General features: G+C 49.0%; 1 protein-coding gene across 3 annotated transcripts in view; it reads right to left on the reverse strand.

Annotated features, from left to right (window-relative positions):
- The window catches only part of ITGA11 (integrin subunit alpha 11), a 133,171-nt gene extending 118,219 nt beyond the window's left edge, over window positions 1–14,952 (reverse strand). For all 3 annotated transcript variants that reach the window (XR_012415093.1, XR_012415094.1, XM_005559903.5), the window contains exon 1: window positions 14,352–14,952. Coding sequence is in view for 1 of the 3 variants with exons in the window: in XM_005559903.5 (XP_005559960.4) it covers window positions 14,352–14,781 (430 nt within the window). In the remaining 2 variants the exon portion in view is untranslated. The remainder of the gene's footprint in view (window positions 1–14,351) is intronic.
- Between the last annotated feature and the right edge of the window lie 10,703 nt (window positions 14,953–25,655).

The raw sequence follows: 25,655 nt of genomic DNA on the forward strand, positions 1-25,655 counted from the left end.
GGAGTTTAAGTTTCACAAAGGAAGGGACCAATGTGTGCTGGAGTCTGCATACAAGAGCTGATTGTGTGCAATCTTCCCATTCAGTGATGTTATGTTGGTAAATTGAAACTGACCATGGTAGGAGGATTTGCATCATGGTAATTGGCAAATATTACAAATAAGAATGATAGGAACTCTTTCCATCCCATCCTAAGAGCCAGAATCAGTGTGTCTGTCTCCCCACTTTATCCTTAGCATCTAGAACAATGCCTAGCTCACAATAGGTGATCTATATACATTTGTTAAATGAGAAGGAAAAAATGAATAGAAATATTCAGGCTTCTAAGACCCTAACCTGCCAATAAGGGGTTAAAGGGGAAAATGACAGAGCCTCAGGGAGGGAAGGAACTTAGAGTACTGGATTTGGCTTCAGAAGTCCTGGTTCTATTGCCAGTATGGTTTCTAAATTGCTTTGCAACTTTGGACCAGTTTCTTACTTCACATGGGCCTCAGTTGCCTTATCTGTGAAAGGCACACACAGGACTAGATGATTTCAGTCCCTGTGTAGGATTTTTAAAAGCACATTTATGTACACCTTTACCACTTCCTTTACCCCCTCCACCCCCTTCCTGAGGTCACTTTTACTACACAACTGCAGAGGATGCTGTTTACATTGTAGTGATGCAAATCATGTAGTGCACAGCCAGTACAGCTGTACGTGGCGGCCCTGCCCACACTGATTCTGGCTTCAGGCCATTTCAAATGGAGCTGAATTGGACTGTGAGTCCCTCCCTTTCCTGGCATACTAACCATCTCAAAGAGCTCAGACAGTTTGGTTTTGGTTTTCCAACTCCTAAGCTTGTCTCCTGCTGGTCATGGGTGTGTGGATCAAGAGCCCTGTGCATGTGGGATGTGCCCCAGCCCAGAGTGTTTGGGCAAAATAAGAGCAAGACAAGGCTCAGGATATGCAATTTGTGGCAGGGCTTTCCCTCAGACGAGAGGAAGTAGGGTGAAGAGGACCCAGAGAACTACTGGGCCAGTCTGCCCTGCTCTTTGAATGCAAACTAAAAAAAGGAATTGTGGGGGCCCTTCCCTTCTAAGCCTGCCGGGCCCGCCCTCCAGTGGATGTACCCACACCCATCCAAAAAGTTCTCTGGCTGCATGGAATTTAACATAGATCCACCAGATGCCATTGTCTAGGCTTGGTGGGGATGGCGGACTTTGGGGAGTGCAAGTGTTTTTGTTCTCTGAGGGTTATGCAGAGGTCTTTTTGGTTTTCAGTACAAGCCAATTTTTCATGGTTGCAAAACCATCTCAAATGTCTACTGCTACTTTTAGGTCCTTAAAGGAGTCAAGGGCTCATGACTCCATCTGCCTTTGCTAGAAAATGAAGGCCTACCATGCAAAGTGGTGAGCCCCCGTCACTGGAGGGATGCAAGCCGAGGGTGGCCATTTGTTTGGGATGTTCAGGCTCTGTTAAGGGCCCTCCCAGGCAGACACTTGGTGCTGAGGCCTCTCAGGGAACTCCTGAGGCCCAGGACCCCTCATGAACCTGTGGATGAGGAAGGACCAGCCATGCACTGAGTGTACCCATTGTTTGGAAATAGAGTCCCTGTTGTCAACTTCTTTCTCCTGTTACATCTGGATTTACAATCCGGATCGAGGTTCTGGCTCAGGAAATGTTCATGGCAGCATGGAAGCATAGCCCCTAAAGCACTTTTAGAAACATGAAGGCCAAACGTTTATATTAGAAGTGATCGAATGGAAGTCTTGAGAGGTTTGGATTCTGGCTCTCTTGTTTAGCAGCAGATGTATGACCTTGGGCAAGACACTCGACCTCTCAGAATTGCAGTCTCTGGAGTCAGACTGCCTGGCTTCAAATGCCAGGCTGTGACTTTATCATCCGGGTGATCTTGGCTAAGTTACTTAACTTCTATGTTAGCTAGTATTACTGTTGCCATTAACGTTTACTGAACACCTCATCCCTGCCAGACATTTTGTTTGTTTTGGGGCATTATGTCTCATTTTTATATTAATCCTACAAGGTAAGCATTATAATTTTTGTTATACATTCTATAATTTTTGTTATACATTCTATATATTGTTATAATTTTTGTTATACATACTTGTATAACAAAAAAACAAGTATGTGCCCAAGGTCACATACTTAAGTGTCGAAACCAGTGTTGAAACCTTATGTCAGTGGAACAGGCTCCTAATATGGACTTTGTTAAGTTCAGACTCAGTCTCTCCACCTGTGCAATGGGTTTCATGTCATCTCCCAAGCCACCAGGGCAGATTCTGGTTTGGTGGTTCCCAGGGATTGGACTGTAATCTGGGGTCTATGTTCAGCTCCCACCATCTTCTCTGGGCACTCCCAGCTCCTTCTTGGGTGCTAAACAACATGGCCACATTCTGTGGCATATGGATGATGTCTGAATCACTACCCTTTTGTGGGAAATGAGGCCTTTTAAATTCCTGCTGCATGCCCCCCGCCCCTTGTTTCCTAGGAAGTCCCATTATATAACTAGGTTTTCACTGTGTAAAAACAAGGCCATTCCCCTGTCTCCTTGTGTCATCTCAGAGCTATAGTAAATAGTGCTGGACAGCATGGGGCCAGCTGGGCCGACCTGGACTGCCTGCTGGGAGCCAGTTTACTCCTTTCTAAGGTTCCCCTCCCTTCCAGGGCCCTTCCTCCCTTCAGCAACCTTTCTTGCCCTGCCCATTAGTAAGTGATGCTCAATGGCCACCAACCTCTTCTTGTCTGGAAAGAAAGCCTTTGATAACAAGTGGCCAGGGAAATGTCAGGAATGAACGTGTACCCACCTAGTGGCCTGGGGTCATAAGAAGGGTGATTGGCTTATCTAAAAGGGGTAATTGATTAGTAAATGGGATTTCTAGCAACTGTGACGGGCTGGTGGGGAGATTTTAACTGACTGATTAATTCATTCTTGAACTATTTATCACTTGTGTACTCTGGCCAAATATTGCTCTGGGCCCTGGAATGCATAAGGAAACTCAACAGACAAAAATCCTTGTTCTCAGGAAGATTACATTCCATTGAAGCAGGCAATATACAACATGAATAAATAAAACAGGTAATAATGTGAGATAGTATTAAAAGCCTCGGAGGTCGGGCGCGGTGGCTCACGCCTGTAATCCCAGCACTTTGGGAGGCCGAGGCGGGCGAATCACGAGGTCAGGAGATCGAGACCATCCTGGCGAACACGGTGAAACCCCGTCTCTACTAAAAATACAAAAAAATTAGCTGGGCGTGGTGGCAGGTGCCTGTAGTCCCAGCTTCTAGGGAGGCTGAGGCAGGAGAATGGCGTGAACCCGGGAGGTGGCGGAGCTTGCAGTGAGCAGAGATCGCACCAGTGCACTCCAGCCTGGGCGACAGAGCGAGACTCTATCTCAAAAAAAAAAAAAAAAAAAAAAAAGCCTTGGCGAGACTAAAGCAGGGAAGGGGTATAGGAGGGGAGTTTATGCATGTGAATGCATGCAGGAGGGTTGAATTTTAGGTAGGAGCCCGAGGTAAGGCCTCAATGGGAGAAGCATGTTGGAGTAAAGACCTGCAGGAAGTGAGCGAGGTTCTCCAGGAAGAGCATTCGAGGCAGAAGAAACAGCAAGTGCAAAGTCTAAGGTGCCTGGTATGTTTCACGAACAGCCCGGAGGCCCTGGGGGTGGGGCGGAGTGAGCCAGTGGGGAAGGCACAGAGGATGAAGTCAGAAAGGCAGGGGAACCAGATCACACGGGACCTCTTACTCAGAGTAAGCGGGGAGACCTGGAGGGTTTGGAGCAGAGCAGGGACATGACATGATGTGACCTACATTCTTGTGGCAGAGATCTGGCTGCTGGGTGGGAGATCCTCAAGGTACAAGGGCAGATGCAAGGAGGCCAGTGAGGGGGGCTGTCGCCACAGGCCATGGGAGCTTTTCTGTCCCCTTACCCCTCATGTAACCTGACTCCTGGCCTTTGTCTTTTGGGCTGAGCAGAGTGGGGAAGACTGATGGGAGATCAGAGCCTTCACACAAGGGTGATGTGGGGCCAGCCTGGGTGGGGGTGGGGGTGAGGGGCTGGGTTTCAGATGGGCTAGAATGCAGACAGATCCATGCTGAAAAGAGAGGACATTATGTAGCCCAGAAATATGTACAATTATTATTATGTGTTTATTAAAAATTCTTAAAAACAGAGTTAAGAGCAGTGATACTCTCGGTGGCAACTGGGCCATATTCAGGACGATGGCAGGGCCTGCTGCTGAGCCTGCCGGTGCCTTTGCCCCTGGCTGGCCTCACAGCAGGGTCAGCAGCAAGCACATTCCACAGCTGACGTTTGGCTTGTGGTCTGGCCTGGCCCTCTGGTTGGTTTCTTCTGCTCTAAGAGGCTTTTAAAGTCAGAATTTGAGTTCTCTTTAAGTTTGGGGCATGAATCACTGCTTCTGGGCCTGGAAAGGGGTGGAGGGACAGAGGCTCCGTGCTGTGGGGCGCTCCCTCTCACTCAGGCTCGCACCACTGAGGCACGTCTGTGTGAAAGCTCCCAGTCAAATCACTCCAAGTCCGACTACTCACTGGCATGCTCCTAAGCAACATCCCCCCTGCCTGAGAGCCACCTCCACCTGCCCACGAGCACTGCAAAGTCATCGTTCAGGCCTGACTCAACTTCCCCTGTAAAACCTCTCATCCTCTCACACCTCTCTTCAGGTTGGTGACACTGCCCTTGGTCTCCCAGACACCTTTCCTCCTCTGGTGACCGGGCCCTGTTAAATTCTATCCCCCTGGGTTCACTCCTTTTGCATCTCACCACCTTACTTCACTCTGGCGTCCCCTTTCCGGGGTGCTGCAGTAGCCATCTTATCATTCCACCTTCTCCCCATCGTAGCCCTGCTGTATCCAGCCTCCCCCTCCCACCTGAGGAAGCTCCTCCAAGCACAGATAGAACATGTCACTGCTCTCCCTCAGAAACCTTCCATGGCTCCCATCTGCTAAACCCAAATGCCTTAGTTGGCTTTCGGTTTCCTCTCAGTGGCCTCAGCCCACTGTTCTGTTCTTGCCGTTCCTCACAGCACACACTCCAGCATCCTGCCAACCAAACTTCAGGCAGTTTGCCCACGTGAACTCTCTACCCAACCCTCTTGCTGCCAGCCCCAGTCCTTCTTGCATTTACAAACAATCTCTCTCCCACCTCTCAAGTCCCAGAGTCCCTTATCTGTAGCTGTCTGGTAGTCATTACTTCCTCCCTTGCATTGTAGTTATTTATCCAAAAATCTCTCTCCTGCTAAACCATAAGCTCCTTGAAAGGCAGGAGTTATCTCTTCTCATCTTTTATCCCCCAGAGCACCTCCCAGGACCTGACTCACAAAGGCTATTGTGCTATCACCTCCTGGAGTGCATGTGCAAAGAAATTTAAGACATCTACTCTGCCCTTAAATAGCTTTCCATTTACTTGGACAGAGAGTTCTTTTGTTCCTTCAATACATCTTAATTGAGTGCCTGCTATGTCTGGCGCTGTGCAAGACCTGCTACAGCGGCTGATTAGAGATATGGTCCCTGTTCTCCTGGTGCTCCCTCTGCAGCAGGGGAGATGTCCAGTCAGCTGGAATACTGTGTGGTGGGGGAAGTACAGGATACCTTGGAATCATACAAGTGGGGCCCCATTTGACAGATTGAGGGGGTCACGGGAGGTTTTCAGGAGGAAGTGGTGGCCAAGCAGAGACCTGAAGAATAAGTGGGGGGCAGCCAGGAGAAATGAGGGGGAGGGTAGAATCAGACATAGGCAACAACAGGAGTGAAAGCCAGTGACAGTTCAGTGTGTTTAAGAAACTAAGAAGCTCGGTTTCATTGGGGCTGCTGCTGGGGCGTGCCCGTGCCCAAACGTGTGGCTCTGTTAGAGGTGAGTCCTGAGTGTAGGCCATTCCTACCTGGTCTGGTTGGCTCTGTCAAAGAGTCTGGACTCAACCCAATGGTAGTAGAGAGTCACTGAGGATTTAGGGAGGAAAGGAAGACAACTTCGTTTGTTTTTGAGCCTCACTTTGACGGCTGTGGAGAAAGCTCTGGATGAATGGGGGCAAGAGGGACAATGAAACCTGAGCTGGGGACCTCAGGGAGGTCCTGGAGTCCCCCTGCTCAGCCCACCCCCTAGGCCAGCCTCCTTCTTGCTGATGGAGTATTCCTTCCTCACCCAGCCTGGGCTTGTCATTGCTGGTGTCCCATCCCGAGTCAGGTGATTCCTTTGCCTGAACCCTCACTTCAACTTCAGCAGAGCCCAAGATCACAGGGTTGGAATGACCCTAATGGACTTCGATCAACCCCTGCCAACACCTCCCATAACCCCCTGCCCCAGTGCTGGTGCATCTGTCTGTGGACAGCTCTGACTGGCATCCTTAGCCAAATCAATCTATCTGTAGCTCTTCTTTGGTTTTCCTGGTCTCCCCCTTGGGACCACACAGGGATCAAGTAGCTTATGCCTTGTAGGGGACACGGAGAGTATCACCAATGAATCACTCCCCACCTACCAACTCCAATCTGCAAAGTCCACCTTGCACTCAGTTTCTCGAACTCTCAAGCTGTGTCTCCAGCCTAACCCAGCTGTGAAGCCCGTAGCACTGCAGGCTGGGCAATCCCAGAAGGACTGAGAGTCAGGAGAACTGAGAACTGGTTAAATCTTGGCTTTACCACGGGTGTTGTGTGACCCTAGGCAAGTCATTTCCCTTCCCTGGAGAGTGTTTGGGTTTTTATTTTTATTTTTTTTGCTTGACTGGGGACTGGGTTTACATTATACCAGTGATCCTCCATCTTGGATGCCCATTAGAATTATTGGACAGCTTCGAGAAGTGTCCCTGCTGGCCCCAATGTGGAGAGTGATGATGTGTTCTGGGGTGGGGCCGGCACAACAGTTTTCTTCTACATCGTTGTTCTCACACTCACCCAGGATGAAGGACCACTGGATCTGCTGGTCCCTGCCTTCCCTCCTAGCACTGACCCTCTACAATTCCATGCCAGAATGAGATGGGAGGCCCACGTGGGCAGGTGAACAGGAGTCACCCCTTATTTAGAAGTGCTGACCCTGGAGGACCATGCCAATATAAATACCTGCGGCTGCCGAAAGGCCAGGAATTTTAAGTCCCAGCTTCTCAAGTCTGCCAGGGTGGAAGCTCCAGAGCCCAGTGTTGAGGATGCAGAGATCCCCTAAAAAGGTTCCCAAAGAAGTCTTGGGGCAATAACTGGAGACAGAATCATCTTAATTCCATGGCTTAAAAATGACCTCACGGCCCTGGCGGGTGCCTTTAGAACTGCTCCACGGACACCCCTGCCCTCCATATACACCAGTGTTTGGGGTGAGCCCTGCAGTCTGTGGGATCTGTGGGGCGCCTTCTGCATGTTCCTTGAGGCAGAGACTGCGCTTTATCTGATTTGGAATTCCCAGAACTTGGAGGTGCCTGGGGCTTAGTGCGTGCTCAGTACATGCTGGTGAAATGGACAGGCCACTCAGTTTTTTTCATCTGTAAAGTGGGATCATGGTGTCTTCCTTGCCACACAACAGGCCCGTGGGGAGAGCCATGTAAGCAGGGCTGGTTTGATGAGCGCTTGGCCTGTACAGTGGCTGAGGGCCTCGTGTTCCGAAAGGCCCTGCACTTGGTGAATACTCTGCTGTGGCCATCTAGAAATTCGTAATAATTTTAGAACAAGGGGTCTCACATTTTCATTTTGCACTGGGTCCTTCAGATGAAGTAACTGGTCCTGCATGTGTCATATGTGGTTTGAATAAACTCAGAGAACCCTGTCTACAACCTATTGATGGGACTTTATTATGGCCACCGATCTCTGAATGTAGGTGGCTTTGAGTGACAGGGAGAGAGCAATTCCAGGAGATGGAGAGGGAATGGAGACTGCTTTGTGCCTTTCTGCCTGGAGGAGGTGAGGGCAAGGGCTTCAGTTTCTCCATCCATCTAATGAACACACCTGTCTCAGCAGGACCTCTGGCCTCACCTGGCCTGGCCTGACTGACAGAAGGAATATCGGGAGTGCTCTTTGCAGACTGTCGAGAGCTACACCCACTTGCCCATTCCACAATTTTTCCATGGCCTTCCCGAGGCCCAGTCCTCTCATCTTCAGGGAACAAATGGGTCCTGAAAATCCGCAGGGTCAGGATTTCTGGTTGTCTGGCCCAGCCGAGTGATGCTGCTGGGGGAAGAAAGCTGTCAGCACCAGCTGCGCAGGCAGGAACCCCTTCTCTGTGTCATCCTGTTTGGAATCCCGGAGTGCATTGCTATAGCAACTTGCCTAATTCACCCCACATGCCACGTGGAAAAACCTCTGCCCGCTTTAGAGCTGCATCACCCAAGCCACAAGCTGGGTTCTTCTACATTGTAGAACGAGGCTGCCCATCAGCAAGAGGGGCTGGGGTAGGACGTATCTGACCAGTGATGGAGCAGGGGGCTGAGTGGTTGGACTACACCAGGTAGGTCTTCCGGCCTCACCTATTTCATCTGCTGGCTGGCCCTTGTGCCTGACATCCCACCATTAGCCCTTTATTCCTTGGGCTCAAGGCACAGCCAGTTGAAATGGAAATCCCTCTGGGTAGAACACATCACGTTGTCATCACTTATTAGTGTGGTTCAACATGAGTTAACTCGCTAGGCCTGAAGCTCAAAGAAGGTTCTGATTAGCGGAATGGGAGCAGGCGGGGCAGGCAGGAGAAGGTCGCCAAACCTTGACTCTGAGAATGGGCTGGAATGACAGCCCCTGGGAAGTCAGTGTTCCAGAGTATTGGGCACCTGAGGGCAGGTGGCAGAGCCCGGTGGGCCCTGAGCCGGGTGGGGAGAGGGAAGGGGGAGAGACATTCTCACATAATGAGTCATCATAGGAGGACCACTTCTACCAAGCCAGCATCATGTTGGAGGAGTCACTGTCTAGCTAGGCCTAGAAACTGGTGCCCCTGTGGGGGTGGCTGTTTGCATACTGTCCCCAACAATTCCCCAATTCCTCAATTCCTCAGCTATTGAAGACAGCTCCTTCAACGAGGACAACTTACTGTCTTTCTGTGCTCTCAAGGTCCATTTCCTGAAGAGAGTATGGTGCATGGATTAAAAGCAGTGGCCCTTGTAATCCCAGCACTTTGGGAGGCCAAGGCAGGCAGATCACCTGAAGTCGGGAGTTCAAGACCAGCCTGGTCAACATAGTGAAAACCCGTCTCTCCTAAAAATACAAAAATTAGCTGGGTACTGTAGCACAGACCTGTAATCCCAACTACTCAGGAGGCTGAGGCAGAAGAATCACTTGAACCTGGGAGATGGAGGTTACAATGAGCTGAGATCATGCCACTGCACTCCAGCCTGGGCGACAGAACGAGACTGTCTCAAAACAAAAATAAAATAAAATAAAAAAAAAGCAGTGGCCTTGGGATCAGACAAATCCCGACAATGCCTCTTAGGCTATCGACATGACCTTGGATAAGCCATTTAACTTCCTATGTGTAACCCGGTAGTGGAATGGCAGAATTGTAGTAGTGACTTCGTGCAACTGTAGCAAGGCCTTACTGAGATGTGAGAAGGTGCTTGACACAGTGCCTGGCATCAATCAAATATTAAATGATGGGAAGAGTAATAATGCTTCTGTTAGCTGGGGGTTTATTGGGTGCCAGACACTGTTCTCAGCACTTGACACAAATGAATTACATATGGACCATTTAACCTGATTGTTGTCCTATGAAGTTGTTATTCTGCCCATTTTACAGTTGAGAAAAATGAGGCCTGGGGTGCTTATCCAGAGTCACCCGGGTAGAAAGAATTTGCATCTGGGCAGTCTGGGTCCTAAGCCCACACATATGCTGATTATTTCTCTGCTTGGTGAGTGCTTCAGTGAAGGAGGAAGTGAGAAACAGCACGGAGGGGGTTTGGCCTCACTGACTTTTTCCTCCAGGTGGGATTTCACACGTCCTGTGACTCAGGTCTTAAGTATATAGTATGAAAACTCTCCACGGAATTTTTTGCAGCTCACTTATTTTAGATTTACAAGATGATCAACACCAGTCTCTTCCTCTCCTTCTCCTGTCAGTGGTAACAAACTTAATGGGCATTTGATGAAGAATTCACACAGTTAGTATCTGCATGATGGGGTTGTGGAGGGTCGCCCTTGGACCACAGCTCCTATAGAAAGCACTCCATGCTGAAGATGTGTGGGTGTCTTTGGAGCTCACGACTGCTTAGGGAAAAGTTCCAAATGGCTACGAATCCTTGATGGTAGCCTACAGTTGGTGGGGAGTGGGTGGGCAGGGAAGGGGACTTCAGTGATGAGGATTAGCAGAGATACCAGTTTTGAACTGTATTAGAGGATTTTTAAGGCTCATTTTGCAGCTGACTTTCCCTGAGTCAGCCAGAGCCCATCACTGCCTGGGGAGGGTTATGATGGATCCTAGAACAATGTTCGACTTTGACTCCCAAAGTAAGCTCTGGAAGCCCATGATGAGACAATAACACCCAAAGTCAGGCATTGTGGCGAAGAAACAGGGGCTTTTAAAATTCCCCAAATTCCCTTTTACATAGCAAGAGCCAAGCCAGCTCAGCTTAGAACATAGTTTTATCCTAAGTGATAGGAGCTGGGGGTGTTGGTGGAAGGGAGGGAGAGTGGAAGGGAAGGTCCCTGCTGTTAGAAGAAGGAAGAGCTCCCCACTACAGGAGGGTAGAAAAAGAGGTTCAGCGAGGGCAAGGTTGAGAGGTAAGATACTGTCTGAGTTCTTCCAGGGCTCACGGCCCTGTGTGGATGGGCTGGGAATGGTGGGAAGAGCGTGGAGATAGACATCCCATCTCTAGGGGTCCACTATGGGTAGAGTTGGGGGCATGGTGAGTAAGTAGAAAAAGAATGAGACTCCAGGACCCGCTTATGACATGGAAAGATCCAGAAACTCCTCAGCTAATGATAGCTGAGGGGCTTGGCTGACAAGTTCCCAGCAGGTGGGCAATGGGGTGGTGAAGTGACAAACTTCCCGTTCTTCCCTGCTCTCCACTGGGAAGGAGAGGCTGGGAGCAGGTCTTGGACCTCAGCCTTTGTACATCCGTGGTGTCTAGCACTGTGCTTTTCCACAGGATACTTTATGTTGGGTAGGACCTCCACCCACAAGGGCCATGTTGCATGGTATAGGCTTTCTCCACTTCCACACCACAATACATCCACATCAACAGCATACTGACTTCAAGACAGCCCCGATGGCAAACAAACAAAGAAAACAACATCCCTGAGTTCTTATTATGATCAAGAGTTTGGGCCAAGGCTTTAAGGGAGGGACTAGGAAAGTCTTAACTTATTTGGGGCCCTGGCATGTATATCTCCTCTGATTCTTCAATGCACTTCCTCTAAACTTCTCTTGTGAACGTGAGTTTGAAAATTCTATCTCTGTGTCCTTAGATCCTGAAGAGTCAAAACCTTGAGTGCTGCTGCTGCTGCTGATGATGTTGGAGAAGAAAGACAACCTCCTTGAGTGCTTAATACATGCCTAGCACTTTCTAAGCATTAATCTTTGTGACTCTAAGTTCTATTATTACCCCCACTTTGTAGGTGAGGAAACTGAGGCACAGAGCCATGGAGTAACTTGCCAAGGGCACAGAGCCCTAACCGGTAGGGCCTAGGCCAATCCCAGGCAGTGAAACTCCAGGGCCTCCACCCTTCCACTGTGTCTGATCTCACTTTGTGTCTTTATGGAGCCTGGCAGATAACAGGTGCTCAGCAAAGATTACGCTTCTAAGAATCATCACCCTTACTACAGATAGGTTATGACTGTAAAGCTCTGGTCAATTGATCTCCTCTCTTTTTGGACTTGATTACTTCTTTTTTCAGGCTTTCCTGATAGTTTTGTCTACCCCATCACGCTGTCCAGCCTGCAGCAGGAGCCCTGGGAGCTCTGGGAGAGTAGATGCTCTGAGGTCTCACTCTCAATGTGGCCTCTGACAGATTCCCTGCCCAGACAAACTGCCATCACCAGTAGACAAGCTTCCCGGTAATCCTCACATTGAATCCATGCAATGCACGGATGAGAGATCAACATCAGTCCTGTCCTGGAGCCTGAGGCATGAACCCAGTGATCTTTGAGACCCTTCTGGTCTTCAAAGTCCACACTGACCAGAGTGGTTTAAAAATATTCATCATCTTCTTTAATTAGTCTCAGAAAATAACACTCCAAAATACGAACATTCTCACTTTAAGGCCCATGCACACTCTACACACTTTTTCAGGGCCAGTTCAAATGGTATCTCCTCCTCCAGGAAGACTTCCTTGTTTAATCTGGCCGAAATTGAACTTCTCTTGTTTGAACACCCAGCCCTTCGTTTCTCCATGCCATTCATGCCCTCGTGCCTCTGTTTAGCTTTCCCTGGCCTTGGCTTGTTCTCAGTTACAGGCAAGACCCAGATTGCACACATGCTTGGGCCCCACCCCCAGCTCCTTGCAAGCAGATGTCGTTGTTCCAACATTGATTGATATGTTTAATGAATCCCATATTTCAAGAACACAACTGACCAGACGTAACTCAGGAGTGGTTTTTGCCATATAAGCAGAGCTCTGAGTCACAAATCCTGTGTCTTCAGAGGTCCTTTAATGTCCTTGTTCTTCACCCCCTCCTCCTTGAGTAGCAATAACATTAACAACCATTGATTAAAGCCTACTGTGCACCCAGCCCTATGTTAAGGGCCTTTCTTACAGTGCCTTACTGTATCCTGACAACTTGACTGACAAGGAATTTGTGTCTCCATTCCTCACATAAGGAAACCTGTTGGAAAGGTTGCATTACCAGTCCTATATTGAACAGCTAGCGGGATATAGAGCCAGAAGTGGAAGCCAGGTCTGATTCCAAAGCCATCGCTCTTAGCTTCCTGAGGTCCAGGCTGTCCTTAGCCCCTAAGGCGGCCACTCCTTCCCAAGGTTCTGATGGAGCCACCTATCTGGAGTCACACAGGAGTGCGTCTCTTTTCTTGTGGCTGGATCTCGAGTGATATGAGGACGGCTCCTGGAAAAGATTCTCCCCTGCTGTCTAAATGCACCTAAATGGGCTTGGCCTCCTCCGCAGCTGGCTTCTAGATGCATGTTGGCCTGGTGGCAGTTCTTCCCCTGCTCTCCCTTCCAAGCTCCCACAACTCAATGCATCCATGATTGTTTTAAACTGTGACTCTAGGAGTCCACTAGCCAGAGGCCCATTCAACCATGGGCCCTCTGAGAAGCTCCTCTGCAGACCGACAGGAGGGCGGACTTGCTTTGCGTGGTACCCGGGGACTGGGGCAAACGGCTGCGGGATGGTCTCCACCTGAGCTCCCTGAGGGCACCTCTCCCACTACCACCGCATCTGACCCCCACTACTGGCCCCAGCTCGGGCCTGGAGCCCACGCAGAAGGGAAGGCAAGGGCGAGCGCCCACTCCTGGCCAGTAACCTAGGCGCTGGCCCTTGCCGGAGCACTCGGACGCCTTCCACAGAACAGCGTCACTGGCGGCCGCCCCCGTGGAGGGTGGAACCGGGGCGCCCGGCGTGGGACGGCCGGGGCCGGGGTACCCTAGGGAGGAGAGCCCAGGGCTGGCCTCCCGCTCCCGGCCATGCGCCCCTCGGGCCGGAGGTTCCTGCCGCGCCCAAACACCTGGAGTGCATTAGGCGGCGGCGCGCGTCTAGGCGACGGCGGCTTTCCCCAGATTATTGAATAATTGCATAATTCCGAGCGCGGGTTGGGAGGCGATGCCGGGTCCCTACCCCCGGTATCAGGTAACGTTTCCCGGGGTCCTACGCTGCGTGGCTGGGTCCCGCCGCTGCTGGCCGGGCCGACGAGGGCTAGCCCCCGCCTACCGGCCGTAGCCCAGGGGCTTTGCTCTGTCTTTGGCCGGAGGGACTCTGGACAGCCCTCATCCCCACCCCTCAAGCCCTCCGGGGCCGCCGCGCCAGCTCTCCAAACTTTGAGATGCTTTCCCCGAGCCAGGGAGGGCAGCTGGGGCACACTCTCTCGGCGCTGTCCGCTTCCCCAGCCCGGGCCGCGCGCCTGCGGCGCTCCCGAGACACCCGAGTGCCCCTGGCAGCCGTGCGGGAACCCCGGCGTGGGCCTTGGAGGCACCCAAGGCGCCCAGGAGGGCCACCAGCTCTGGGCGCTTTTCAACTCAAGCCTCTTCAACTCTTCCCAAACACATCAGAGTCCCGGTTCTCAACAGCCTCCGCGCACCTCCCTCTTTTGCGAAACTTGACGGAACCGCTAGACTAGGGCCAGTCCCTGGGGGACCCACGTCCCCAAGAGCAGCCAAGGTCTGACCCTGGGAGGAGCGTCGCGTCCCGATGCTGGCCGCTGGATCCAAGCCCCGAGGGCCCAGGGAGGGACTCCGAGAGGCAAGGGGAGGCAGAGGGTGGGCACGTACCTGGCCACAGGCTGAGGGCCCAGGCCACCACCAGGCCCCTGGGCAGGTCCATGGCCCGCGGTGCGGCGGCGGGGTCCGGTGTGCAGCGGCGGCGGGGGGCGGCGAGCCAGAGCGGCAGCCTCCTCGGCGCGGCGCCTGCAGCCTGCACTGCGCCGGGCGCCGGGCTCCCTGACAGCAGCGGCTCATTCAGAGGAAGTGGGAGGGCTCGAGCGGCGGGGAGGGGCGCCGGACACCACTCCGTCTCGGGCTCCGGGCCACCTGGGCAGGCGGCGCGCTGCCTCGACGCGCCTCGACAGCGCTCCTTCTCCGCCAACCCCACGTCAGCCTCTGGAGAAAACTCCAGAGAACCGCTCCTGGGAACCCCCTCACCAGTGTAGCACCGCACGGCCTCAGTCAGATTCTGTTCAGGAAAAGTGGTTTCTATTCCCATTTCCCAGTAAGAGGAGATTCACAAAACTCAGAGGGTACCCAAGCTGACTCAGGAACACCTGCTGGAACTCAGGTCTCCCTTGGCCAAGTGAGTGGATGTCCCTCAAAGGTCTATTGTGAGACATCCCGGTGTCTCCCCGCACCCTGAGGCTTGAATTGTAGAGGCTACAGTGTTTCTTCGGACCCTGGAATACGTGCAGATTCGTCTCCACTGCCACTCCCCAAGCCTCCACACCTGAGGCATTCCAAAGCACCCAGGGACACCGTGCACCCCCTCTTACCCTAACATGAAGCTCTTCTTTGGAACCCTGCCACCTTCTTTCCCCCTTCTAATCACCGACAGTTAAATTCAATGCACATTTATCTCAAGAGCTTTAAATCCAGGCCGTGGACCTCCATCGCGCGTGTGGAGGCTGGCTTTTCCAGCAATGGAGTAAGCCAAGGCAGAGGGTAAGATGGCCAGGATGCAAGGAAAGCCACAGCACAGCGCCTTTTCCTCACTTTCTCAGGAAAGGCTTCCTTCACCCCCTCTTCCCGTCCCCACCAGGTCGGGTCCCAGACACATGTTGATATTCCCCAGCCCGTTCTCCCTCATTTCTCTTCATTGTGCTTAGCAGAGGAGCTAGTCATCAATTGGTGTGATTATTTGACTAACTTTTCTCTCCTGTGCAGACTGAAAACACCAACAGGGTACAAATCTCTGGTTCACAATGGAGTACTAAGCCCCCAACACCCAAGAACAAAGTAGGTGGGTGGGTGGATGGATGGGTGAGTACAGGTGGTGTGTGGGTGCACAGAGGACAGAGTGTTCTATCTGGGAGGTATTGGAAGGGCTTCCCAGAGGAGATGATGTTCAGACAGGGCCCCTGAAGATGAGCTGGAGTTTGAGAAGACTCAGGTTAACATAAGAGAAGTGGGCATTGTGCTCATCTCCCAACTTCACTCTCTTTCGGGTGGCTATCTGGGTTTTACTTCAGTATCTTCACCTCTGCCATTCAGCCACAGACTTGGGGAAGGCGATTCCATCCCTGGTGCGTGTGTGTGTGTGTGTGTGTGTGTGTGTGTAGGGAGGCATGCGGTTCAGGCTGAAATGAATCAGTATGTTGCCTTTTCCAGCCCATAGTTTCAGAAAGGGCAATATGACAAAAGAAAAAGGTTTTCCGGGAAGCAAGCTTTCTTGCCTTTCTGAAAGAGCCCCTAGAACAAACAAACAAATGAACTAACTTTCTCTTCTCCCCTCTCCCTCTCCTGCCTCCTCTCCCAGGCTGGGACAAGGAACTTTGTAAGCTCAGAAGTTGACAGGGTCAGGGTAGGGAAGGAAGATCTGGCCTCGAGATGAGGTGGACACTGGATGACAGAATGGAGGATCTTGTTGAACCTCTGAATGAAGCCACCCCTTAATCCCGCTCCCCCTTGGGACTTATCAGTTATGTGACAGTGAGTCCCCTTTACTGAGTTGAGTTTAAACCAGCTGAGTTGAATGTAGAACACCCTCACAGCTAGGGAATGAGCTGCAGCCCACGTCCCTGTCTTGCACAAATCTCCAGGTGCATCAGAATGACCTGGAGCACGTGCGAAGAATGCAAATTCCCCAAGGATCAAGGCATGCTAGTGGGTGCCCCAGGCACTTCTGACGTGTGGGTGGTCTGCAGCTTGCGCTTAGAATCTGCACGCTGCTTGCTAAAGGGGCGCGCTGTGGTGGCTGTCCTAGCTGCACTGCTGCTGGTCTCGCTGGTAACAATTCTACCATTCATTCACCTTCACGGTCCTCACAGGGGCCTTGGGATCAATCTGTGTGCTTTTGTGTAAGATGGGAGGGAGGGGGGAGAGGTGTGCCCTCATTTGTTCTTTCAACAAATCCTACAGAGCGCCTACTGTGCCCCTGTGCTCTGCAGGACACACGGGAGGAGAACCCCACACTAGGGGAGCTGGCGATCAGCCAGGGTGACGAGACATAACCACGTATTTATTTATTTAATCATAATCTGTTATTTATTAATCTATTTAAAGCCATTTATTATTTCATCACTCTTAAACATTCTTTAAATCACACCCAAGGCAGCAGCATATGAGTGACAAGTGCACAATCCAGACTCTAAGGCTGGAGAACTGCAGAGAATTTGGTGAAGGGCTTTATGAAAGCTGTGATTTCTGTTGAATAATAATAATAATTCTTTACGTATACTCAGTGTTTTAATTTATTTTTTCATATGCCATAAACTGTACCATAGAATCCAGTAGTTTTTAGTATCTTCACAAGATTGTAAAATCATCCTCACTAATTTCACAATATTTTTATCACCCCAAAAAGAAACCCTGTAACCATGAGCAGCCACTCCCCATTCCTTCCCACCAGTCCCTGGTAACCACAAATCTATTTTCTGTCTCTATGGATTTGCCTATTCTGGACATTTCATATAAATGAAATCATACAATACGTGACCTTTTGAGTCTGGCTTCTTTCCCTTAGCATGATGTTTCCAAGGTTCATTCATGTTGCAACATGTATCAGTATTTCATTCCTTTTTATTGCCAAGTAACATACCTTTTGTTTATCCATTCATCAGGTGATGCTTATTTCTGTGTTTCCACTTGGGGTAATTGTGAATAATGTGGCTATGAACATTTGTGCTGCCAGTCTTGCTGGTAACAGTTCTACCATTCATTAACATGGCATAATGTTAGCATAATATTCATACAAGTTTTTGTATGAATGTATGTTTTCAGTTCTCTTGGGTATACACCTAGGAGTGGAATTGCTAGTCATATAGTAATTTTATGTTTAATCATTTGAGGAACTGCCAAACTGTTTTCCACAGTTGCTGCATCATTTTAGATTCCTACCAACAATGTACAAGTGCTCTGTATAGTGTTTTATTATTTTTGAAATCCCTTTCACATCTATGATTTAATTTAATACTCAACAGTCTTGTACAAAATTATATTTATTTTTTATAGATAAAGAGATTGTGTAGTTGAAGGTTCTTTCACTTGCAAGTGACAAAAATTCAACACAATCAAACTGAAGTGGAAAATACAATGTAAAAGGTCGTGTAACTAGGAAGTGCAAAGGTGTTCTGTCTGCAGGTATGGTTGGATCAAGGCTCTCAAATCAATGTTACTGTTCTCTCTCTGTCTTCTCTTAGTTTTGCTTCACTCCATTTTCCTTTCCTGCAGCAGAAGAGTTTCTCTGTCTGTCTAGCAGTCCGAAGCTTATACTTTATAGATTCTAAAGCGAGAGAGACAGTCTCCCTTTAGTAGAACCAGCAGAAAAGTCTAGGGCTTTGGTTCATGCCCACCCCTGAACCAGTCCTAGTGTCTAGAGGATATGGTGCTATAATTAGCTCAGTTTGGGACACACACCCAGCCCCATGACTTGGGAAGAGAAAGGCTCCATGACTGACAGCCCCACCAAAACCACATATTACAGGAGGACTTTCCTAAAGGAACCAGGAAAAGGGGGATGGTGAAGTATACTGGACAGACAAATCCATGGTTACTAAAAAATCTAAGCTCAAAGTAGCAATAGATTCACCCAAGATTCCACATCATCTATGTGGCAGAACTGAGATTGGGACCCAGCATTCTGACAGCAGATTGAGAATTAATCCCAACATCCCAACTGGGTGGAGGGAGTGCGCATTTCAGGCCAAGACTGCATGAGCATGAGCTCATGCAGCTCAGAGACAGGTCCTATGGGCAGCTTCTGTGGCTCCCAAGCTTTCAGTCTGAGCATGCTTCTCTGGGAGGACCTTGGCTTCTCTTGGGAGGGAGAACAAGCAGTGATCTGGAGCACTGATGACAGAGGCCTTGGCTCAGTTAGGACCAATGCATTCTTTTTTGTTTTTTTGGAGATGGAGTCTTGCTCTGTCACCCAGGTTGGAGTGCAGTGGTGCAATCTTGCCTCACTGCAACCTCTGCCTCTTGGGTTCAAGTGATTCTCCTGCCTCAGGTTCCCGAGTAGCTGGGATTACAGGTGCCCGCCACCATGCCTGACTGATTTGTGTGTGTATGTGCATGTGTCTGTATCTTTTTTTTTTTTTTTTAAAGTAGAGATGGGGTTTCACCATGTTGGCCAGGCTGGTCTCAAACTTCTGACCTCAAGTGATCCGCCTGCCTTGGCCTCCCAAAATGTTGGGATTATAGGCAGGAGCCACCACACCTGGCCCCAATGCACTCTTCTTCCAGAAAATTTATTGGGGTGCCCTGATCTACACTCATTTCAGAGAGGTGTCTCTCTTTCTAACCTTTCTCTGAGTTTTTCACCTCTCTGACCTCGGGTGATCAATTGTCCTGGTTTGCCTGGGATTAAGAGCTTTTCTAGAATATAGGACTTCACTGTCAACATTGGGGAACCATCTCTGGCAAACTGGGATGAACTGGTCTCCCTGTATCTATCTTGGGCCCTCTGCCTTACTTTCTCCAACTTTCTTTTCCAATACTCTTCACTCTCTTCTACTCTCTGGTTATTTCTCTCCACCCTTCTCTGTCCTGCTCCCGGGTACCTCCAGTGCAGCCAATCTCCATAGTCAGCCTGGGGGCTCCACCTTGAGGCATTCCCTGGCTTCCAGGCTCCTTTCTGCCCTTGCGGGGCCCCCTCACGGATCTTACCTCCTCTCTGTACTATGAGTTGTTTTGTGCTTAGGAAATGCAAACTTTTTTTCAAAGATAAACTTAAGCAAACTTACAGTTACTGAGAAGGCACATCTTCTGCCAAAAAGTGATATAATAAATCCAAAGGGAAAAGAAAAAAAAAGAAGTTAAAAAAAAAAAAAGGCCACCAGATTGCCTTGTTATCTGCTGTTTGAATGATGCATGCCACTGTTCTGGACCAATGACTTCTGTGATAGGAAGTGGCTGCATTTGTCACGCACAAGCGTGCTTAGAGGGTGTCCCTTGGTTTTTATTTGTCATGCCAGGTCTCATCCCCAACAACAAAGTGAAGCAGGTTAACTTTGAAGAAGTGTGTTTACACCAGTAGTGTATGTTTGTCCCGGCCACCTTCCACTTCAAAGTCTAATCCGAAATGTTAGAGCGGGGTGGATGCCGCCATTCTTCCTAATCCTGTGCCTGCGGGTCAGTGACTGGAATTTCTACAAGGATCAAGCCCTGTACACAAACCTATACTGAATCTAAAAAGTTATTTTGTGATCTCCATTTCTCAAGCCACAAGTATGTACAGCATTTGCAGTAAAGATATCAAAGGGAAGGAGTGTGGCCACAGCACAGACAGACACGCAGGATGGATAGGGAAACATCTCTTTGAAGAAAAAGTATGTCAAAGGGTATGAGAGAATAGAAATTGCTTTAAAAGTCTAGAGGTGTCAGTGGATGTTCCAACTGAGAGGTCATTTCTGATGGGGTTTAGCTGGGCTAAAACCTTGACAGTGGACCAGACTGGAAGAGCCACATCAGAATTGAATGTCACCACAGCAATGTGAAGAATACCTTCCATTGAGAAGTTAGTATGGGCTAACTGCAACTCTTGCATCATTTCCTTCAGTCCTCAGCACCACCCAGGGGGTTTCCAGGACTTCCATCCTGGTCCTGGGCTGGGCTGAGATGTCTGGGAGAAGCCATGAAAGTGAGGATCTGGATGCATTGCACAGGGGTAAAGAGGACAGTCTTGGGAAGCAGTCATGACGTGAAACAAGACATGCAGCAGAATGAGGAATTCCCACAGTGCATAGGGTTCACGACCAAGGGTGCAGCTTGGCAAGGGAGCAGGAGTTGAGCCATTCTATTAATGCATTTACTGGGCACTCTCCTGGGGATGGAGTGACAAACCAGATGTGTTCTTGCCTCTCCACAAAGCTCCTAATCTAGGAAAGGAGACAAACATGAATGGTAATAATCAAAACAACGCCTCCCATTTATTGATCACTTACTGAGCTGGATGCTTTCTTCATATTTCCTTTAGTCTTCATGACAACCTTACAAAGTGGTATAATTACTACCTGACTTTTACAGAGGAAGAACTTGAGGATCAGTGAGGTAAGGTTTCAGAACTTATAAAAGGATGACCCAGGATTTGAACTTGGTCTTGCCTGATTCCAGATCCCAAGCTCCTAACCACTTGGTTTCATTGCTTTTTGGCACTGGATGGTAAATGGGACTGTGATAAGGGCTAAAATAGAAGTGTGAACAGAGTGCCAGAGAAGCACATAGGAGGGCCAGAGAAAGAGATCACCTCAGAGTGGGCCTTGGGAGTAGTTTTTCAGAGGTGAAGTGAACACTCTAAGTAGAGGAAATGCAAGCGTACCAGAGTCTGTGCAAAAAAGTCAGCATTTGAGCTGTTTCCAGGGAGTGAGGAATAGTCAGAGGTGGCAGAAGTGTGAGAACAGCATAAACCCAAGTTTCAGGTTCCCGCCCCTTTAAGGGTAAGCTCCCTCTGGTGTATTTGGAGAAAGGGAGTTTGCCTCATGATTCCCGACTCCTTTGGAAGCTACTTCTTTGGTCTAAGTCTGGTCAACTATAAGTCTCTCCATTGGCAGAGGAGGCAATGTACACATTTGCCCCCTCTCTGTGGGCTTTCGGTGGGCATGACGGGAACACACACACACACACACACACACACACACACATGTGTATGCATGCATACATACACATGCAGCAATAATAAACAATATTCTTCAGATCCGGCACAATCAAATCCATGTTAAAGAAGAGAAACATCTCCTTAAGTAAACCGCAGATGTACACATGACCCCGAATATTTTGAAGATACCATTTTCCATTATTTCTCAGAGCAGTATTGGTTCTTCCTCCCACTTTCAGATGTTGCCTAAGGGTTATGAGTCATTACAGCCAGCATTGTCTCAAATGCCAGGGACAGATCCCCTGGAGGACACTCTCTGGCTATACATAAGGCTCTGATAAAGCTTTTAATCTTTTTCTTTACTTTGGGGAGATTAAATTTTGTGCGGGGGGTGGTGGGAGGGAGTGATAAAAAGAATTGAAAAATAATTTGGAGTCACATTGTAGGAGATTTTTAATGTCATAATGAGGAGTATGGCTTTCATTTGATAGGTAATAAGAAGTCTTTGGAGACTTGCAGGAGATGGGGGAGACTAGGGTAGGACTGTGTCCACACCAGTCAGAGGACAGAAGCCTGTGGCCTTTCTAGCAGTCGAGGAAGATTCTGTGAAGGAGGAGCCGTTGCCTCGTGGATGATTTTTCAGATGCCTCCTCACACTCCCCGAAGGCACCTTGTGCTTTCATAGCCATCATTTGAGCTCCCATAAAGATGATGTCTTTCCCCATCTTGGGCTCCACAGGTGCTATGTCCTCTGCTCACCTGAGTGCCCTGCACCACCCCGCAGCCCTGCTGCTCGTAGGATCAAATCTGTGCCCTGCCTGCCCTTCAAGGCCCTATTTAATGGGGGCTTACTCCTGCCTTCCTCATTTTCTTTCCTACCTCTCTCCAAAACAAACCATGAACTCCTGTCTAGGTAGTACTCAGCATCCCCCAAATATGAATAACAGGACCTATAACCATCATTGATGAAGCCCTGACCGTGGACCAGGCACTATGCTGCGTGCTCTACCTGACTTCATTCAATCCTTCAGCATACCCTGGGTCTTTTTATTCCCTCTGAAAGGATGGCATTGAGTCTCTGTCAACACCCCAATATATTCCCTTGGCATTCACCATTTCCGTGAAAGCCAGATCTTATGGCCTCCAACTAAAAGCCCAAGGGTGTTCTCCAGCCCCTGGAGCACCTCTCAGCAGACTGGGCATGGTGTGGCATTAATGGAAGCAATCCTCAACCAATGACTGATGACAGCTGATGGACAAGTACCCCAGCCCTCCAAGGGACCACTCTGAGGCGTGTTCTCCAACAATCTCCCAAGAGTCCCCAGTGGGATTGCACCCCAGTCACACAGAGTGGTAACCGGCTCACTGCTGTACCCTTAGCTTCCTTCCTTGTCTTATTTCTTCATTGCTTTGACAGTGCTCTCTGGGATCACTTCCTCCAAAAAACAACTTACACTTAAGCCCTCGTATCAGAGTCTACTTCCAAGAAAGCCCAACCTATGGCAAATGGTTTAGAGAAGTGAAGCAACTTGCCCCAATTTTCGTAGCGAGAAAGTGGCAGAGTCAGGATTTGAACCCCGGGGTTGTGGGAGCAACACTGATAGTTCCTCCAAACCATGCTGATTATATTGCCTCCAGACTTGCTCACATCTGTCCAAGCAACTGGGATGTCTGGGAATGCCGGAAACTCTGCCGTTTGAGTTTCTGGCTCTGGGTACACTCCTTGAAAAAGAATATCCCCTTTGGGAAGTAGATTAACCTATTAAACTAATATCAACCATTCACCTGTAGTGTGAACTTATTTATCACATCCTTTTCTTCCCCAAGTTCCCTGAACAGAGGAGAAGTTTTAACAGGGAAGAGAAAGGATATGAGTTTGTAGTGAGTGTGGGTCAGGAGCACCAGCCCTCGTACAGCTCGAGGGCCCAGGAGGAGAAAGAAGACCTTCAGAAAGGCAGCTGAGGGAATGATAAAAATTAGCACGTTCTGTTTCTCCATTTAGCTGAGAGCTAGTCCTAGCCTTCTGGGCTGGTGTCCTCGGTCTGGAAGGGCGTGCAGGAATTTCTGAATATCACAAGTTGCATAACTGATCTTGGAATTCGAAGAGGAGAAGATAAGAGAACACAACCTAAGACAAACCATAAAAAAGTTCCTGACAATATGAGCACTAATGAAACTCACCAGCTAATCTCCACCTCCAGCCAGCCTTGTTAGTCAGCCTCACTAGCCCAGTGGCCAGAAGATAAAAAAGATGCAGCCATCCTCTACTTCCCCTCCATCACAGGATTGAAGGGCTGGCCTTTTTCCTGTGATCAAATGCCTCGTAGGCCGGGGCAGCCACCAATGGGTGCCGGCTTAGAGACTGCTTGTCTACACTTACTTCTGCAAAGAGGACAACCTTCTTGCTCTTCCAGGGAAGGTTCTCCCAGACTGCCCCAGCTGCTGCTGCTCATCCCCAAGCATGTCCCAGAAATAAACATATCCCAGGAAATTTGCAGCTGGGGGCAGAGGCCAAGTGGTGATGTGGAGGAGGGGTGGAGGTATGATGTGTGTGGGTGTTTTAGTTAATGTTTGAGTAACAAATACTTCTGTGAGCATTTTTTCTCTGCTGAGCATTAGTGAGAAAAATGTGGGTGCAAGTGTTGGGCTTAAGGCCTCTTGGGAGTGTTCCCCTCAGTGAAGGCCAAAAATCAAGCATCATTTGGAGGATTATTGCAAGGGAAATGGAGCTGGCATTTTCCCTGGTCTTTGCAGAGCCTCAAAACAGGCTCTGCAAATGGCTGAGGGCCTCTGAAGTTGCTCCTGGGGCTGCTGGATAGGAAGTTTAGTAGTTAAACATAGGCTCTGTGGTCAGAGAGACCTGGATTAGAATCCCAGCCTGGCCCCTCAATAGCTGGGTGACTTGCCACTTACAACTATTTACTGCCTATAGAATAAAAATGATAAAACAGCAAGCTCTTACAGAGAACTTATCAAGTGCCAGACGCACTTCTAAGCACTTGACATACATTAACTCATCCAATAATCACAGCTCTATGAAGTTGGTGCTATTGTTATTCTCGTTTTACAGATGAAGAAACCAAGGCACTGAAGAAACCATACCTTGCTCAAGGACACTCGGCTGGTAACATGGTGGGGCCTGGAGATGGTGTCAGGCAATCGGGTGGTAGTGCCCTTGACCACTCTGCATCTTGGGCCACTGTGAGGAAGAGATGAAATGCAGCCTTAGAAAGGGGTTGGCACAGTGCCTGCCACATGACAAGCTCTCAATAAATGTTAACTTTTATTATTAACAACACATGAAACAGCATGCAACAGACTAGTTGAACTTTCCGCATCATTTTGAGATTCTTAACAATGCCTGACATTTGTTTAGCTCTGTATATAGTTCAAGGGGCTTTCTGAATTATGTCTCCTGTAACCCTCCTTGAAGCCCTGTGAAGGCAGTGGGCAGTTTACAATGGGCTTGAGAAGGTCAGTGACTTGCACAGGGTCCCGAACCAGCTCTCCAGTCATTCCATCCTTCATTAAGTCTGTATTGATATCCCAGAAGCGGAAACACACAACATGTGGGATGAAAAAAAAATCCCAAAGCATCATCAATATGTGACCCTTTAATGTGTTTAACTTGGATTCTATGCACACAAACATTTTGATTCTCAGCTGTACAAACTGTGATACAGCAACAATTTATCAGTTATTTAGATTCTAACTTTTTACAATTGGGATCGGAAGGGACGATAACAAAAGTGGATACTACAAACATAAAATCGCCTGAAAATAAAATAAAATAGGAGATCAAGAGTAAAGCAACAGAACTGACATTTTTACAGCATTTTCCAGTTCATAAATATGTGATCTCATTTCAACCTCATGACAATCCACTACTAGCCATTATTGTGCCATAAAATTTGGGCTTAAAGAGCTACTGTCATAGAGAATACAGGACTATGCCCAGACCTCCTGCCCTGATGGAGTTTTGCCTGTGTACTTTTGTCAGTTACTAAGAGAGTAGTGTTAATGTCTCCCACTACATGTCAGTAACACTCTGGAGCTAGAATGCTTGGTTTCAAATCTCAGCCCTGATACTTTACCAATTCTGTGACTTTGGGTAAGTTACTTAAGCTTTTGGTGCTTCAGAATTCTCACCTAGTAAGTGAGGGTACCTACTGCACGCCACAGTTGTGAGGGGTAAATGAGCTAGCACATGGGAAGTGAGTGGAAAAGTGCTTGGCACAAAGTAACATAATGCTATCTTCTTATACAAAAATAAACAAAACTATCTCCCTCAAAAATTCTAGAATTGTGTCTCTTCTTGTAGTTCTGTCGATTTTTGC

The sequence above is a fragment of the Macaca fascicularis genome, chromosome 7 (genome assembly GCF_037993035.2).
Source record: "Macaca fascicularis isolate 582-1 chromosome 7, T2T-MFA8v1.1".
NCBI classification, from domain to species: domain Eukaryota; kingdom Metazoa; phylum Chordata; class Mammalia; order Primates; family Cercopithecidae; genus Macaca; species Macaca fascicularis.